The sequence below is a fragment of the Pavona decussata genome, unplaced genomic scaffold, assembly GCF_977016875.1.
Source record: "Pavona decussata unplaced genomic scaffold, jaPavDecu1.1 SCAFFOLD_9, whole genome shotgun sequence".
Taxonomy (NCBI): domain Eukaryota; kingdom Metazoa; phylum Cnidaria; class Anthozoa; order Scleractinia; family Agariciidae; genus Pavona; species Pavona decussata.
The window spans coordinates 1235001-1252500 of record NW_028145432.1 but is presented as its reverse complement, the minus strand read 5'-3'; the positions used below and the strand labels follow the sequence as shown (position 1 = coordinate 1252500).

General features: G+C 39.5%; 4 protein-coding genes and 3 non-coding genes across 10 annotated transcripts in view; 2 read left to right on the top strand and 5 right to left on the bottom strand.

Moving 5' to 3' along the window:
* Positions 1-6161, bottom strand: part of LOC146488449 (uncharacterized) — a 14983-nt gene extending 8822 nt beyond the window's left edge. Inside the window, exons 1-2 of one of the 4 annotated variants that reach the window (XM_085116227.1) lie at positions 5972-6161; positions 1139-1201 (exon numbers count right to left, since the gene is read on the bottom strand). In XM_085116227.1, the coding sequence (XP_084972353.1) occupies positions 1139-1184 (46 nt within the window). In that variant the 5' untranslated portion in view covers positions 1185-1201; positions 5972-6161. Of the gene's footprint in view, positions 1-1138; positions 1295-1354; positions 1373-2559; positions 2578-5971 lie in introns of those variants that run through there. The other 3 variants (XM_085116236.1, XM_085116229.1, XM_085116224.1) reach the window with 3 other exon arrangements.
* LOC146488443 (retinal homeobox protein Rax-like) overlaps positions 1-17500 on the bottom strand; it is a 205067-nt gene that overhangs the window by 172034 nt on the left and 15533 nt on the right. The gene's annotated exons all lie outside the window — the stretch shown is intronic.
* Positions 8567-8639, top strand: Trnar-ucg (transfer RNA arginine (anticodon UCG)). The gene has a single exon. It is a non-coding gene; the product is annotated as a tRNA-Arg (tRNA).
* On the bottom strand, positions 9131-9203 carry Trnar-acg (transfer RNA arginine (anticodon ACG)). Its single transcript has one exon. It is a non-coding gene; the product is annotated as a tRNA-Arg (tRNA).
* On the top strand, positions 9853-9925 carry Trnar-ucg (transfer RNA arginine (anticodon UCG)). The gene has a single exon. It is a non-coding gene; the product is annotated as a tRNA-Arg (tRNA).
* Positions 10192-12063, bottom strand: LOC146488445 (uncharacterized). Its single transcript, XM_085116219.1, has one exon. The coding sequence runs from the start codon at positions 11947-11949 to the stop codon at positions 10315-10317; it is 1635 nt and encodes a 544-aa protein (XP_084972345.1). The 5' UTR covers positions 11950-12063; the 3' UTR covers positions 10192-10314.
* The window catches only part of LOC146488442 (uncharacterized), a 27099-nt gene continuing 23765 nt past the window's right edge, over positions 14167-17500 (bottom strand). Inside the window, exons 3-4 of the mRNA XM_085117949.1 lie at positions 15159-16747; positions 14167-14497 (exon numbers count right to left, since the gene is read on the bottom strand). Coding sequence (XP_084974075.1) covers positions 15161-16747 — 1587 coding nt within the window. The 3' untranslated portion in view covers positions 14167-14497; positions 15159-15160. The remainder of the gene's footprint in view (positions 14498-15158; positions 16748-17500) is intronic.

The following is a 17500-nucleotide window of genomic DNA, read 5'->3' as shown; positions in this document are numbered from 1 at the left end:
ATGACAGTCTTTGGCATTTTTTCTATACCATGGCAACACAGAAACCCGCAAAACGTTAGAACAAAAATTCGTCTTCCGGATCGGCACTCAGTTAATCTCCACGGAACCAATGAACGCTTTCTATTCGACTAATTTAATTTATTCTTGTTTTCCAAGTTATCTTGCCCCCACTAATAGCGCAGGCTTTGAAACTGATAGCACAATTACTGCACAACTTCAACTTTCAACTTTATTTTGTTTCTTTTAAATTTACAAGAAAGAAATAACTGCCACCCGAAAATAGCGAGATTACAAGTCAAGGCAAGTAGCAAAGGAATACCTTAAAAAGAAAACACTGTACCAATAAAATTTACATTTCAAATGTGAGGCAAATAAAAAAAAGTTAGGCTGTGTCAGGTATAACATAAAACGAAAGCAAAATTAAAAATGGAGATTTATTATGATTATATATATGCTACCCACAAATTAAGTTGATTTGATTAACTGAAGAACAGAAATAAGGTCAAGGTATTCGTCTTCATTCTTAAGAATTCGTATAAGCAAATCGTGTGTTTCTTTTTCTTTTAATTACAATGGTCGCACAAAGAAGGAGTTGGTTTTTACTGCAGTAACAGGTAGTCTACGACCAAGGGATATTTTCTAGCAAACTCTTTTCAGTTATTCGTTCTGGAAGGCTTGGCATCTCCTGGAATACTTGAAAACTTGCAAAATATTTTGAATTTGAGTCCTTTACTATAACATTCCGTAAAGCGTGGCTAATTTCCAAGGAGATTGCTCTCTCTCTCTTTCTTTGATAATTACGTCATTTTGAGATTATTTTTACAACTGTCAACGTTTATTAGAAGGTATAACGGAAGTAGGATATTAACTTATAGTATTACATTCTAGACAATGCCTTTATCGAAAGCTACGTTTCTAAAAAAGAAGTTTTCTAGCTTGTCATCCCGTAGAAGAAACAAGCAGAAATAACAGAAGTCGTTAATTTATAGGACAAGGAAAACAACTCGGAGTATCTTGCCGTGGAAGTGTATTGCTTCATCGCATCACCTCCAAAATTAGACTCAGTGATCTGTAACTACTCTCAAAGACGGACATAACGATTAAAAGTGATTACAATGACAGTAAACGGTTTACTCACCGAGTGCAAGGCAAAGAGGTAACCAGGCGAGTGTCAAACGGCTCATCTCAGCCTCCGTGTAACCTGAGACGGCAAAAAACAACCAACAGTCAGACTTTAGATTAAGTGGCCGTGGCCCTCAGAGCGTGCAAGCAGAGCGTAACAGGTACCAGAACAGGTTTAATCTCTCTTACACTCATCCGACCGCTCAAACGTCGCAAAGCAAATTCTTTTCACCTTAAATAAGCGGTTCTTCTTAAATGGCCTCTGCGACAGATTATTGGCGGTGGTAAAGGAAAGGTGCGAAAGAACAAATTTTTGCTTTCATTTTAAGACTGATTTGCCCGTTTAATCGTTTATTTACTGACAAAAAAATATCCTAGATTTTGTGTCATCTTAAACCCGTCTGGAGTCAAACCATAATTCGTGTAGGGAGATGTGCTCTTTCGTCTGCCCATATGGGATTCTGAATTGTGTTATTCAAGTTCTTTTTTTGTGTTTGGTTTTAGTTTGTGTCGTGTAGATATTTTTAAAACCACAGCCATCTTAGGCGTTTTTTTAAAATTTCAAGGAACAACTGAGGCGCATTACAGACACCCAATAGGGACTTTGTTGACAATCACTAAATTCATATTTATAATAACAATCACAGTCTACTTGCCATTGCGCTGAAAATAACCTTATTTGTATTTACAGAAATGTGTCGGACGGAAGCATCGATGTTCACTTGAGACGTTCGAAAATGAATCATTATAATAAAAATAAATTCTACGTTCAAATGAGGCATTAGGCGTTCAACTGTTATAGTTCCGGAATAAAGATAACTGACAAAGCTATTTAGAAAGAACTTCGACGCTGAATCTTTAGAATGTGGCTGATCTACGTTCAGTTCAGGAGAGCTTTAGTACTTCATCAAGGATTGGAACATCTTGTACAGGGAAACTATGCACTTTCATAGTGGAAGGTTGAGGTTCATTGGAGCCTTAGACCCTTGTTTTAATATTCTGCAGTAAAATGAAGCTAGGAAGTGACAGAGGAAGACGTAGACATTTTACCGGTTAAGAGTTTAAACATTTCTGCAAGAAATGAAAATGTTATATTGAGTCATGGTTGTCAGGTCAGTTATAACTCAACCGACGCTGATTTGAAACCTCGGTTTCTCAGCTGTATTCCAGTCGAACTTTACGCTATAATCAAGGAGTAGGTTTTTACAATACGCGGTCCTCATTCGCAGTCTCATGAAACTCATTAACTTTCTCCGAACAAATCTGGCATGGTTCTATGTTGATAATTTGGAAACGTTTCTATCTTGTCTTCATGAATCAGTGACCGAAGCAAGTGGCAAAACTCAGTAAACCAGAATCGCATTTTCCCTAAATTTGTGATGCTATCAAGCAGAAACTGATGCCAAAATCTGTAATTGAATTTCTTAATTTACCTACCTTCTCGGTCCTTTTTCTTTTTCTTTCCTTTCCCAGTAAATAATATCTTAAACTGACGGTTTTATTGTATTTTGTACCTGGCAGCCTGACTTTGTTCTTGATCATTCAGTTGGCAATTTTTTCGCCTGGTTTCACTTGAGCGATCAAAGAACTCACCAAGCAAACTCTGATTTGTTCAAAACTTCTTCTTTCCAACGCGCTAGTGAGTCTTAAGTGCACGGCGATAGAATGGCTTACAAACCTCTCCGTCTTTCAAGAATTTGCAGGAAAAGTCAGGTTTTGTACATGTAGGTAAAAGAGAACGTACCGGCAAAATTTTCAGTTCTAGCGGATGAGCGCGGGAAAGACGCGAAAAGAAAACACAGAAAGTTCAAGATTGAATGCTGGAGATGAACCAGAAATTTTTCGAATCTTGCTCACCAACTAGGGCCAACAAGACCGAGATTTAACAAACAGACAAAAACTGTTTCTAGAAGCCTATAGGAGAAATTATGCAGCCGTACTTCAGTGACAGGGCACAGAGGTTCAACGGATAGCCGAGGCGGAGTAAATCAAGTTTTCTGGGCAAATTGATATCTTGAAATCTACCTCTCGTCGTCTCTTGGATCCTTTTCCACACTGACAAGAGCATCCGTCTTAATTAGCCCAGTTGAATAAAGCCTGGTTTTTACTTTCGGTTCAAGCGTGCGTTTGAGAGTCCCCATAAGCTATCTGAGTCGCTAAGGCAAGCTCTTGACTCCAGTGGATAAGAGGGCTGGTTTCAAATGACTCTGTAGTGCTGTCAGTGTGGGTGGAAACGAATGTTTGGTTTTTTTCAGCACAGTAGATAACGTAATATGGCCACCGTAAAGAGATTCATGAATCAGTTATCGATTCGTGAATCACTCCAGCAAAGGGCTAACACTCGAAAAGTCAGCACTCAAATCTCTTTACAGTGGTCAAATGACCTTATCACCTCTGCTGATGAAACCAAACATTCCTCTTATCTCAGTGCTTCTGCTTGAGGTCCAAGTAAAAACCAGGTATATACGGATACTCTAGTGCCATGAACATTATTGGAAATCACAGTTTGTCAAGGTAAGTTTCAACTGTTTCAATATAATTTGAGAATCTCCCAATCTCAAAGGGATTTCATGTAATATGGGTACAAAAATAAATGCACCAAGAGTTCTTATTGTTAAGAAGAAATCTGAAGTTAGCCTGAAAACGGTTACGTCCTAGGAATGCCTGAACAATTTTTAGCATGTTCTGAGCAGTTACAAAGATATATATTCCGTAGTTTTCCATCGAAAGGATCGAAAGCAATTATCGATGATCACGAAAATCGATCGGAATTTTTTTTTAGTGTGATCAAATGAAAACAAAATATAGATTCTGCGATCATGTAAAAACAAATTATAGCAATAGCCTTTGGTCGTAACTCATCCTATGTTATACGATAGTTCGTATATCATCAGTTCCGCGGATTCCACTCTGTTTTGCGACCGTATGGAAACGTACCTCTTTATGATCGTTTGTCATCGGGTTATTGAAAATGTCAGCGATCGTGTGCGATTCGACATTATTGGAAACCAGGCTTAATACTATCCACTCATTCGTTCACTAAATTAATGCCGGGGATTAAGTTTGATGATCTAAAGGATTAATTTTTGGTTTAAGTTTGTGCAGCAACTTTCCTTGATGCTGCTATGTAGGAAGAAACCAAAGATCGCCATGTTTTTGTGACAATGATCAGAAGATCAAAGTGTGGGATGAAAGGTTTGGATGCGTCTTTTTCATTTCTTGCAACTTCTTACAGGTGTTCTCGGAAACCTGGTCTTCTCTCTGTTTCAAGAATATACTTCATGCAGTAGGTGACATTAAACGTGCTGAGGAACATGTAGATATGAAACGATCAGTGGTTTTGATAGATCGCTTAGGGCCCTATATTTTGTCTGCGTTGTTAAAAAAGGACTAGTTTTGCACCTTGCGTACGCAAGTTGTAAAGTACCAAGTTGATCGTCGGATTCTAGCACGCTTCGAGCTAGAAAGTTACCTTAGTTTCTGACGTGTTCAAATAAAACCTGAGTGGAGTTGTGCAGAAATGGTACCTGTTTCAGTGTCATATTGGAGTAATTTAAAGTTCCTCAAACTGATGAACCTGGGAAGGGCACTGAGTTAGCAGCGAGATTTATATACTTGAATTTAGATGGCTCGATCCTGCCAGGTAACCACCCTTTGTTTTATTTACTATCAAGTCACTGTTCTGCTTGAGATAAGTATCCTACTTTAAGTGCCCGTTAGAGGACATTTAAAAATACTATTATGCAAAATGTAGGAAGTTGGTGCACATTCATCGAACACAATACGCGTTTAACCTTCCCGATCCCTCCTCTGTCAAGAGCCATTATAATCACTGTACCTGGGATCTATGCCAAGTTAAACCAAGTTCTTGTTGAACCAAAATTCAGTGTTGCAGGGTTTAGCAATTCAGGAATCTTTTTTTTGAAGGTACTCTTTCAAATGTAAAGCAATTATCTTAGCAGCATAATTAAGAGAATATAATTTGTCTACACCGTAAGAATTTTCTCCGCAAATTTAGCCCCACGCGGGGTTCAAATTAGCATTTAACGAGAAACTATTTTGCTATGGTCTTACGTCTTCTATTTTTGCTTTTGCTTGCATTAAAGTGAAAACAAATTCTGGTCTGAATTGGTTTCTCAAGAACGTTTTCGCGGGCGGCATGGAGATATTACTAAACCCTTGGTGGTTTTTCCCGGCTTGCATACCGTGATTGCGTTTTCAGCCGGTGGGGGAGAGGAAAGAGAGGAGGTGTACGTACAGTTCTATTCCTGGCCGTTTGACTGAGATGCATAAATGGTACAAGTACTTATAGAACCTACCTAAGCGAGAAACTAGATATAACCTAAAGTGATATGTTGTGAAATCTGGACTGGTTATGATGGTATTTATGTGGACTTAACGGGCCTTTTCCGCTTCCCTTTACCTCCGAAGGAAAATGATCAGATCCCTGCGGCTTTCTTTTTAAGTTTACACCTCCTTCATGACTGCCAACGATTGACAAGTACGTAGAAGGTTCACGCTACCCACTTGTTCAAGGAATACATATTTAAAGCTTTATAAGCACAAACTATATTTTGCCACACTTCCCATTATCTATTCTTCACTATTTGACAGCAAAACTCAGGAAATGTTCTACAGAGACACGTCCTTATTTCATTCACGGTACATTGAGCCTGGGGAGCGCAACAATTACCTCAACCGCACGTATTTTCCCTCGTGCGTCTACAAAAAAGATACAAGACGGTTCGTTTTCTCGAATACTTTCCTCAAATTTGACGCAAATCAAAAGCGTTTTCGATCCATTTGTTATTTTATCGTTTGCAACCTGTAAAACTACCAGTAATCTTACCGGTGTGATCCTGCGGCGAAAACAAAAGCTTTTCACGGTCAATTAGCACCTCTTGAAAACAATCCTGGCTAAATATTATTCACTTGCAGTTCAGACTGGGAAAATCTACAAACAATGTTATTTTCTAAGAATATTATCGTATAAAGAACAACTCTTGAAACCCTGCGTAGCAGAGACAGGTTATCATATAAAATCGGATGATCTCACGCAATGCCCTTTGAAAGGCCACGATTCAATGAGATCATTTTCCAGAAGAAAAAGGGAATCAGTCTACAGATTCCATATATGATACAGTGGGGGCAGTTGTACTGTGAACTATTTGTAGTTGTAAAGCTCTTGCATGCTTTGAAGATTGAAACCACACAGGCAAAATTGTATGTATGATCTTAGCAGTGTAACTTGTAAAAAGACCAGAACCGTTTTCGACAACAATCAATTGTGAATTTAATCTGAGTGCTCGACGAATTGATATCAATTGAATTCACAACTGCTTTCTTCATCGTTTTTTTATAGATTGCTATCGGTAATCGATATCAATCGAAGACTGACATCGATTAGCATCGATTGTTATCGATTTATGTATTGATTACCCTTGGAAAAAGTGAAAAAATTAACTACAATCTATGTTATGTCACGATGCATGAGATTAATACTTTGTGTACAATTCGAACAGGTATGGTTCCCATCTTTCCCATAAAATGTCCTTAATACGTAACGCAAAGAGATCGAAACAGTCAGGGCTGTTTCACGTACGAAGGTTGTCAGGTGTGGCTATTTTTTAAATGACCCATTGCTTTTTCTCTTTTGGGGAAAACTTGCTGATTTTTCAGACTGATAGTCTTGCTATGGAATTATCACCATGACAACTGTTGGCCAACCAGAGTATTCGCTCCTCATGTAAGCCTTGATTCCTTAGTAACAGCGGACCTCTGAAAACCAGGAAGCGCCAATTTCAAATTACAAAGCTGTTACATTTTTCGTATTCTTGAGGCGCTTGGAAAGCCTACCTATTGAAATTTTATTCTCGCTTTCACTTAGATTTTAACACTCGAGAGAAGTTTTGGGGTAACTGTGATCAACTAATGCCGAATTTTAGCCTCCTTTTGTCTGCTAACAACACGCCGTAATGGTAAGGGAAAACTAAACTTTAGAGAGCTAAAATTCAAAGGGAATTTGTTCGCCTTCAAATTTGGAAGGTAGCTAGTTTAACATATAAACAAAAAAAAAACAAAAAAACGTATCTGTGAATTTTTTCTTTCGAAATATTTTTTCTCCGATGGCGATTTTTTTTTTTCGATCACTCCACATTTTTTAATCCTATTTCCAATATTTTCTGTAACTTTTCACTGCAATTGAAAATGGCAAAATGTAGACAAGGTTTTTATAGCACTTTGGCTCCGGAAACTGAGAAGCAAGTTAAAATAGCGAAAAAAAAAATTCGGCTGACTTGTAGCTTTCAAAAGGTGATTCGGACGCTCACATTTAGAGGTCCTGAAAAATTCTACAATTCATTTTATCAAAGTTCTGAGTATAGTTTGATAGCCACCTCTATAAGCTTTAATTTAATTTAGGGGTTAAGGTATCTACAGTTAAAACTGGACGCGCTACATCGCTTGGGCGCGAGACACTGGCTCTGAAGGCCGGATACCGTGGTAACCTCAAGAACTGTTTATCGTCCGCCGTGATAAGTTCCATACAATTTTTTAGTATTTTACCATTTAAAGTGGTCTCTTCTTAACTTAAACTTATCACGGCGGACTCACCCAACGGCAAAACCAAAAGAGAATTTAAAAGCAGATTCGTGGTCCTCGGAAAAACATGAGATTTATTGTTCCAGTTATGATATAGAGTGTTTTTAAGCCAGGAGTTAGTAAAATAAATCAGCCTGCGTAACAAGCGCTTCCATTGTGTTTTGGGCGTTTTTCGCTGCGTGAAATTGGGAAATTGGGACAGAAAAAAAAAAAAAAAAACGAAGAAGGGAGGAGAGAAAAAAGAAACGCTTACCCGTAAACCCCACGATTTTGAAAAACGCCTGACTGACATTTGACACATTAGTGAATTCATTGCTTGACACCTTGTTAATAAATTTGCGAATAGCAGAAAGCGATGTCCTAAAGGAGGTGAAATTTCTCTTCCGTGAAAAAAAATCCAGTGACACTGATCAAAATCAAAACATTCTACATTAGCTTCCTGTCGAAGAGGGCCAATTCAAGAGAGCAATTTTAAAATGCGATGTCGAAGGTTTGGACCGTGGTAAATTCACGCGATTTTTCCCATGTTATTCAAAGTACAACTTGGATCCGAAAATGTCCATTCTCTGTCATTCAACTGTTTACTGGTTAACTCTAAATGGACCAGACTTTTGTTTCGTCTTCTGAGGCAAACTCCCCATGACACTTCAACTTTAAATATTACGTCCAAAGATGTTTAATTTGAGGTCCATAACGACAAGTGATGACGTCATTCTATGTGGTAATTACGTCATAATTGCAAAATGGTGGCCATCTTGGATCTGAACTGACGATAAGTTTTTAACACTTAAAGATTTAATCACTTGGTCTACAAGTAAGATTATAATAAAGTACATTGTCTCTCGGCCTCGTGGCCTAATGGATAAGGCGTCTGACTTCGAATCAGAAGTTTCCAGGTTCAAGTCCTGGCGGGGTCGCTTATTTTTTTGAATTAGTATTTGGGGTGAAAAGAGAAACCTGTTCCATTGTTAAGGAAATTTAAAAGGGGTTTAAACAAGTGAGGCAGAAATATGATATCTATATTTATGTCTGAACCTGAGCTTATTTTATTTCTCTAATAAGTTATCTTTTTACAGTTTTGGTGTTTTTTGTGAAGTCAGAAAGACAAAAATAAATAAATAAATAAATAAATAAAAACGCCTAGAAAATTTTTTAATTTAATACAAGCCAGAGAAAAGATCAGTTTAAAATGAAACTCCCTTTATATAACATGATGGTAAGGCAATAGTAAGAAAAATGGTTAGCAAATAACAGTCTCTAAATATCATTTGGAATTGATTTAAGGGGAAGTATAACTCGCCCTGACTCTAAAACCAGAGAACGATTTGAATCTGTGGCTGTCAAGCAGCGCTAACAGAAGTACAGCCATATATAAAATGTGCAATACCAGAAACAAAACAAAAATACACGACCCCGCCAGGACTCGAACCTGGAATCCCCTGATTCGTAGTCAGATGCCTTATCCATTGGGCCACGGGGCCTTCTCTGAGAATGCATTGTTTTTACAACGGGCCTTACTTCATCATTTGGTATTGATAAACCCAGGTTACAGAACAATACACGATCCCACATCGAGTCGAATTTGGAATCTCCTGATTTGTTTTCGATGGCTTATCCATTGGGCCTCGGGTCTTTCACTAATAATTCCGTTTTCATTGCATATACATTATATTTCAATACGCCGTTTTCGGACTTGAATAACCCATAGAACAGGCTATTATTCTTGGAATCCTCTCTTTTTTAGTCTCATCCCACATTCTTTGGCGGGGATTTTATACGGGACCGTGGTAAATTCACGCGATTTTTCCCTTGTTATTCAAAGTACAACTTGGATCCGAAAATGTCCATTCTCTGTCATTCAACTGTTTACTGGTTAAACTCTAAATGGACCGGACTTTTGTTTTGTCTTCTGAGGCAAACTCCCCATGACACTTCAACTTTAAATATTACGTCCAAAGATGTTTAATTTGAGGTCCATAACGACAAGTGATGACGTCATTCTATGTGGTAATTACGTCATAATTGCAAAATGGTGGCCATCTTGGATCTGAACTGACGATAAGTTTTTAACACTTAAAGATTTAATCACTTGGTCTACAAGTAAGATTATAATAGAGTACGTTGTCTCTCGGCCTCGTGGCCTAATGGATAAGGCGTCTGACTTCGGTTTAGAAGATTCCAGGTTCAAGTCCTGGCGGGGTCGCTTATTTTTTTGAATTAGTATTTGGGGTGAAAAGAGAAACCTGTTCCATTGTTAAGGAAATTTAAAAGGGGTTTAAACAAGTGAGGCAGAAATATGATATCTATATTTATGTCTGAACCTGAGCTTATTTTATTTCTCTAATAAGTTATCTTTTTACAGTTTTGGTGTTTTTTGTGAAGTCAGAAAGACAAAAATAAATAAATAAATAAATAAATAAATAATTGCGATAAAACATTTCGTAAAAACATTATAAAAAGGTTAAAAAACACGACGTTTCGATGTACATTACATCATTATCAAGTGAAATTAAAAATGCAAGATTGCGGCTATAAATACAAAAATGGACAATAGATATTAATTAAAATAGTAGCATTGAAGAATGCTACCGGTTAAACAAAAAGTTTCGCACGTATAGAGTCCGTTTGAGTGTTCAAGCAAGGCTTAAGTTTCTTGATGTACAGCATTTCAAATACCAAACAATCAAATTTGCTCTGACACTTTCTCAAGATGTTAAAATGGCCCTGATTCAATAGGTGTTTGCTCCCGTGAGCTTCAAGAGAATGTTTGCCAATTGCCGAGTTCTTGTGCTCAGCAACGCGTTGAAAAAGGTGTCTGGCTGTATAGCCGACATAATCTGCATCGCACAGATCACATGAGAAATAGTAAACAACGCATTGCTGATTCACAATCGACGGCTTAACTTCCCTAGGCTTAAGATCATGCTCTAATTTCCTACTAACAAAAACTGGCTGCAATATGGGGCCAATCTTATTACTTAGGTCGTTAAATTGCCTGCGAACCGCATTGGCAGCTACTTGATCCTTAAAAGGAAGGATAATTCTGATCTTACGACCGCCTTCAGGCTTCTCTTCCGCTGCCTGTTCCGATACATTACGAAGAAAATTACTAATGATGGAATCTATGAGAGCCCTAGGATAATCTAGGCGACTGAAAATTGAGCGCAATTTGTTACATTCTAAATTGAAAGCTTCTGTTGTGGAACATAGAGCGTACGCGCGATGTAACATTGTTTTCACTAAAGACACCTTGTATCGTTTGTCGGTATGGCTATGGTAATGCAAGAGTAAGCCACTGTTCGTTTGTTTCCTGTAAACTTGAGTTTCAAGTTTAGTCCCACACTTGATGATTTCAATGCCAATAAAAGGAATCCTACCACTGACAGGGAGTTCCATTGTAAATTTCATGCTGGGATGGAGACCATTCAGAGTATTGAGAAACTCAGAGGCAGCGTCACCACTAGGCATTTTAGCCAGGGTATCATCCACGTAACGTTTGTACAGGTCAGGCATCAGACCATCACGGGAGAGCTTCTCTTCCAGGTGACACATAAAAACATTAGCCATCAGAGGACCAAGAGGGGAGCCCATGGCCACTCCATCAGTCTGTTCGTACAAAAGACCATTGAACTGGAAAAGCTGGTTGGTTGTAGCAATTTCCAGTAATTTGGCAAGCTGATCCTTCTGCAAGTTAAGGCCGTAGGTCTTGTTGAACCAATCGTTGGTGAACGCTTTGTGGACTAGGATGTTAATCGTCTCACTCAAAGGTACGTTGGTGAAAAGTGATGTCACATCATAGGAGACTAAGATGTCATCCTCATTCACGGAAATGGTACGGATTTCATCAGCAAAAGCAAAGGCATCAGTGATTGTGTAGTCATTGATGGAGAGTGGCTTAAGTTTCTCTTCGAGCCATTTGGCGAGATTGTAATTGTAGGCGCCAGTTGCTGATAAAATGGGTCTCATACTCAGTGTGGCTTTATGGGTCTTCGGAAGGCCATACAAGTGTGACAATCTGGAACTCTTCGGAGAAAGCGAGTTAGCGATCTCTTCAGGTAGAATTTGACGTAAGGCTGTGCGCAACTCTTTTTCTTTCTGTAAGAGCGGGTGGAAATGTTGAGCTGGACGTCCACGCCTCTTTGGTCGCTTTTCATCAACATGTACGAACTTAGAAGTGTTATCGATTGAAGCAGCGCTTAGAAGACGGATGTATTCGGTTTTGTCCATTACCACTACGCCAGAACCTTTATCAGGCTTGGTGATTATGATGTCGTCACGTTTCTTCAAGCGATTAAGAGCATTCAAAAGAGCCTTTGGTGGTTTGGGGCTTGTACGATGGATATAGTAACAAATTGCGCTCAATTTTCAGTCGCCTAGATTATCCTAGGGCTCTCATAGATTCCATCATTAGTAATTTTCTTCGTAATGTATCGGAACAGGCAGCGGAAGAGAAGCCTGAAGGCGGTCGTAAGATCAGAATTATCCTTCCTTTTAAGGATCAAGTAGCTGCCAATGCGGTTCGCAGGCAATTTAACGACCTAAGTAATAAGATTGGCCCCATATTGCAGCCAGTTTTTGTTAGTAGGAAATTAGAACATGATCTTAAGCCTAGGGAAGTTAAGCCGTCGATTGTGAATCAGCAATGCGTTGTTTACTATTTTGCATGTGATCTGTGCGATGCAGATTATGTCGGCTATACAGCCAGACACCTTTTTCAAGGCGTTGCTGAGCACAAGAACTCGGCAATTGGCAAACATTTTCTTGAAGCTCACGGGAGCAAACACCTATTGAATCAGGGCCATTTTAACATCTTGAGAAAGTGTCAGAACAAATTTGATTGTTTGGTATTTGAAATGCTGTACATCAAGAAACTTAAGCCTTGCTTGAACACTCAAACGGACTCTATACGTGCGAAACTTTTTGTTTAACCGGTAGCATTCTTCAATGCTACTATTTTAATTAATATCTATTGTCCATTTTTGTATTTATAGCCGCAATCTTGCATTTTTAATTTCACTTGGATAATGATGTAATGTACATCGAAACGTCGTGTTTTTTAACCTTTTTATAATGTTTTTACGAAATGTTTTAACATATTCCATCACATTATTTCCAAAGTGACACGCGTTTTGTCAACCAATTACATAACGTACTAAAGCAAACACAAATTATTTTCGACACTCAATCGAAAACTGCTCTTAGCAAGGGAACTACTATCTCCTCATCCTTTTGATCATATATGTTGATCGTCGATTAAGTAAGTTTTATCAAACACATTTACTTCTGTTAGATTTGTAAAAAAAACTGTGGTCTCCCGACCTTAGGCCTAGGGCAAACGTCGAATCTAAGTCGCGTCGAATTTATTAAAAATAGGTTCGACCAAGAGTCGACTTAATTCCAGTGTGGTAGCAAACGTCGAACCTGCGTAGACCCTAATTCACAAGTTGCACTTCGTAAAACATGGGAATAAGCACGTGTCCCCGTGCTATTAGGGACCTTACGAAAACAACACGGCGACGGCGACGACAACGCCACACACACAAAAGGCTTAATGAGCAAAAACAATCGCTCTGCACGTGCGTTTTACATTTTGGTACATTTCTTTGTCGTCCCCTGCAAAACAACAACGTGAAATGACCAGATTCAAGGTTTTGTGGAGAACGTGAACACACGACAGTGAATTTTTTATTCTCTTCCTTAACTTGAACGGTTTAGTTTGTCGTTTGTGTACAAGTTGAATGAGTTAAAATAATCGCAAAGTAGCACAAATGAAATAAAGTTATACTTTCAAGTGACGTTTTCGTTGGCGTCACCGTCTTGCATTCGTAAGGTCCCTATTCACTCGATGCGCGGCTATTTATTGCTAGGACTTGCTGGCGAAATGCCGAAATACAGCGCTCCGGCGTCGGGCTTTTCTTTTGCAATTAATTGCGAAAAATAGAAAGAGAAGACTCAAACACTGAGCATTTATTGCAAATAGGCAATTCGTGTTTCAATCATTTATATTTAGTGTTCATGAAACACGAAAAACACATTTCTATCACGCTGTGCGACGTCAGCAATGGCTTTCGATAGCTCGCCATTTCTGGTCGCGAAATTGTCTTTGTACAGCGCATGCTCGTCAGGGGGGGAAATAGCGTTTGGCAGATGGGGGAGTCGGTATTTTTGTGACGTTTGCGCGGTCCATCACATTTGAATCAATTATTTTGTAATTTGCATGATTTATGAATTGAGTTCGGCGCGTGTTTAGAACGGCGTTTGCTGTAACGCCGAACCACTGTCGCATTATCCGACTTGGCAAGTCGAACTTATGCTGGAGTCGAACCAATTAATTTGAGTCGAACTTAATTGCGGCAAACGTCGCACCATTCATGCGCCTATTTCAAAACTAATAGGTTCGACGAATTAAGTTCGACTACGATTCGACGTTTGCCCCGGGCCTAAGTTATACCTTGCAAGATAAAACCACTCTGAAATTCAAATGTATGTATTTCGAGAACTCTAAATGCTACCAAATTAAAACTTGATACTTAAACTCCAAAGATATGTAAAGATTCCCTCTACTCTTAATTTGAATAAAAAAATGCCTTGCTGACAACGAAAACTGCAACGAAAAGTGCGAAAACAAAAATCGCTATATGTTATACAACTGTGATAAGTCAATGCTCTCATTCCAAGTAATTCCACTGTACACGTTACTGACGTCCTTTTTCAAAAGAAACTTGCCATTTGTCGGGCACTCCTCGGCGGTGGGCGGACGGCAAGACACCTGCAACTGATAAACAATATCGGATTATAGGGTTAGTGTTGAAATCTAATATGGCAAAAAAAATTACCCACTCCGACCGGGCGCATAACTACCAAACTGGGAGGCGTGGAAATTAAAGTTGCCATGTCAAGTTGGGTTCTTAACGAACTTGTTGAATTTGTACATAATTAATCAACTTATCTATCTCTAGTTCAGTTAATTTGATGGCAACCTACTAGCTACAATACTACTTTGTTTCGTCTGCTTCTTCTGGAACCTTTGAACTGTGATTAAATTAATCGTTTCAGTCATTCTATCAAATGGAGTCTGAATTGTCTGTTGCCTCGTACCGCGCTATACCTGTATTTGTGCAAGATTTTTTAGTAAGCGCAACATCTTAGACCTCAACAATTATAGTGAATACCAGTAATTTGTATCTTACTCTCAAAAGCAGAATGAACGGAACACCATACATTAAACGGTATAAGGGGTATTGATTTACTCAGAAAAGGTAGATTTATTACTCATCCTCTTATAATGTTCAAAAATTACGAAATAAGAACAGTCCAATAAAAATACACCTTTTGCTCTCCTGTCACCGAACCATAAGTTTTTCCAGCAAAAAGGGAGAGTCTTTCTGATTAATTCATTCAACACCCATAAGGAAAAGTTCATTGATCGAACTAACCTTCACTTTTCGAAATCAAACTTCACGTTATCTCCAATCAGCATGAAAGGCGCCCAGTTTCCCAAGTCATCATAGCCGTTTCTTCTCATCCACTTCATGGCCTGGTGAAGAGACTCACTGGCACTTTCCCCACGAACAAGGTGTTTGTAGAAACGACTCATTAACTGCTCTGTTGCTTCGTCTGGTATGGGCCACAGGGAAGCCAATACTGAGCGTGCACCGGATCCTAGGAAAGCCCGGGCGATTCCAACAACTCCCTCAGCTCTAACCTGTCCTTGAGCACTGTGACAACAGCTAAGCACTACAAGTTTGGCACGCAGTTGAACTTGTGAAATGTCATCCATCGTCAATAGATAGTCTTTCTCGCATGGAGTCACGTTAGTGGGGCGTTCAGGAGCGAGGGCAATTTCTCCTCTTTCGGCATGACCATGAGCAGCAAAATGAATCAGACTTACAGAAGGTATCCTCTGAAGAACCGCCTCCTTAGTTGCTTGCTCCTCTAACAGAGGCTCAGCTCCGAGTAGTTCTGCTATTATCTCTGCTTCCTTTCTTGCAGAGGGCAAGCGACAAGGGTTCTCTTTGCGTCCCTTGTAAAGCACGTCCCCAACGTCCGGATCGCCTACTATCAGTGCTCCGGTCTGGCTGTGATAATCTGCTGGACTGTCCTGGATGAGCCCAAGAGTCGACAAAGAAGGAATAATGCGTATCCTGTAAGTCTGTGACAGGTATTTCTCACCTTCTTCCTTTAATGCTGCGAATGGAACTTTGTACAGAGAGCGATGAGGAACAATCACAAGTTCAGGTTCGTCAAGAAACTTAGCCACCGGAGCAATGATCATTTGGTAACACTCGGCTAGGCTGGGAACGGGTTGTAGGTCTTCTTCTTCCTCGGTCTCCAATAGGCGAAAACCTGCCGAGCTCACTTCCCCCGATGCTTTATGTGTTGAGTCGCCGGCGTCTAAAAACAGCAGTGATCGATCTTCGCATTGCTCTTGACGGAGGGCATTACACCTTCTAAAGGTTTTCTCACTGAAAACTTCGTGAACTTGTCTTTCCAATCCCTTTTTAACAAAACATTTGTTGACGTCTACTTTACGGAAAAGTGTTGGCTTGTTCCCTTTAAGGACCCACAAAAACATATCTTGGCGAAAATATGAAATGTATAGACAGTTACAGTCAATTTCGTTTTTCACGATCCTTTCAATATCAGGCCATGAAAGCGGATTGACTGAAATTTGTTGTTGAGCAGAATACTGACCTGAGATTAAGTCTGCCAGAGCTCTGCCTCGTTCAAGCTCTAGAACACACAGAGCTTCTTTCGCATTTCCCGCAACACAATACATTGCGCTGAGTAATTGATAGGAATCACTGCGCTGATCTAACAGGGATATCTTAAATTGGTCATTACGTCCAAGAAAACCTCGCATTTTCTCGTTCTTGTTAATGGTTGCCTGAAGATTCGACAAAGCATCATCATAATTATTTTCTAATATAGCATCGTATGCAAGGAAGAGGTGCGAATGTGCCTCTCCATGTAAGTAATTTATCTCTCTGCTAGTGGCAAGTGCTTTCTCGTGATACTCTCTAGCCTCAGCATATTCACCGAGAGATTGATACACAATTCCCAGGTTAATATAACACGCCGCTTTTCCTTTTTTGTAACCAATTTCTTTTAAGATCACAAGTGCGCTCTTCTGGTAAGTTTCGGCCTTTCCATATTCACCGAGAGATTGATACACAGTTCCCAGGCTCCCATAACACTGTGCTTCTCCTTGTTTGTCGCCAATTTCTTTTGCGATCACAAGTGCGCTCTTCTGGTATGTTTCGGCCTTTCCATATTCACCGAGAGATTGATACACTTTTCCCAGGTTCCCATAACACCGTCCTTCTCCTTGTTTGTCACCAATTTCTTTTGTGATCACAAGTGCGCTCTTCAGGTATGTGTCAGCCTTTCCATATTCACCGAGAGATACATACACAATTCCCAGGTTCCCATAACACGTCGCTTCTCCTTTTTTGTCGCCAATTTCTTTTGCGATCACAAGTGCGCTCTTCTGGTATGTTTCGGCCTTTCCATATTCACCGACAGATTGATACACAGTTCCCAGGCTCCCATAACACGCCGCTTCTCCTTGTTTGTCACCAATTTCTTTTGCGATCACAAGTGCGCTCTTCTGGTATGTTTCGGCCTTTCCATATTCACCGACAGATTTATACACAGTTCCCAGGCTCCCATAACACGCCGCTTCTCCTTGTTTGTCACCAATTTCTTTTGAGATCACAAGTGCGCTCTTCTGGTATGTTTCGGCCTTTCCATATTCATTGAGAGATTGATACACAGT

Excerpts from the sequence above, each read along its gene's own strand:
- LOC146488445 (XM_085116219.1), bottom strand. The coding sequence starts at position 11,949 with ATGGACAAAACCGAATACATCCGTCTTCTAAGCGCTGCTTCAATCGAT.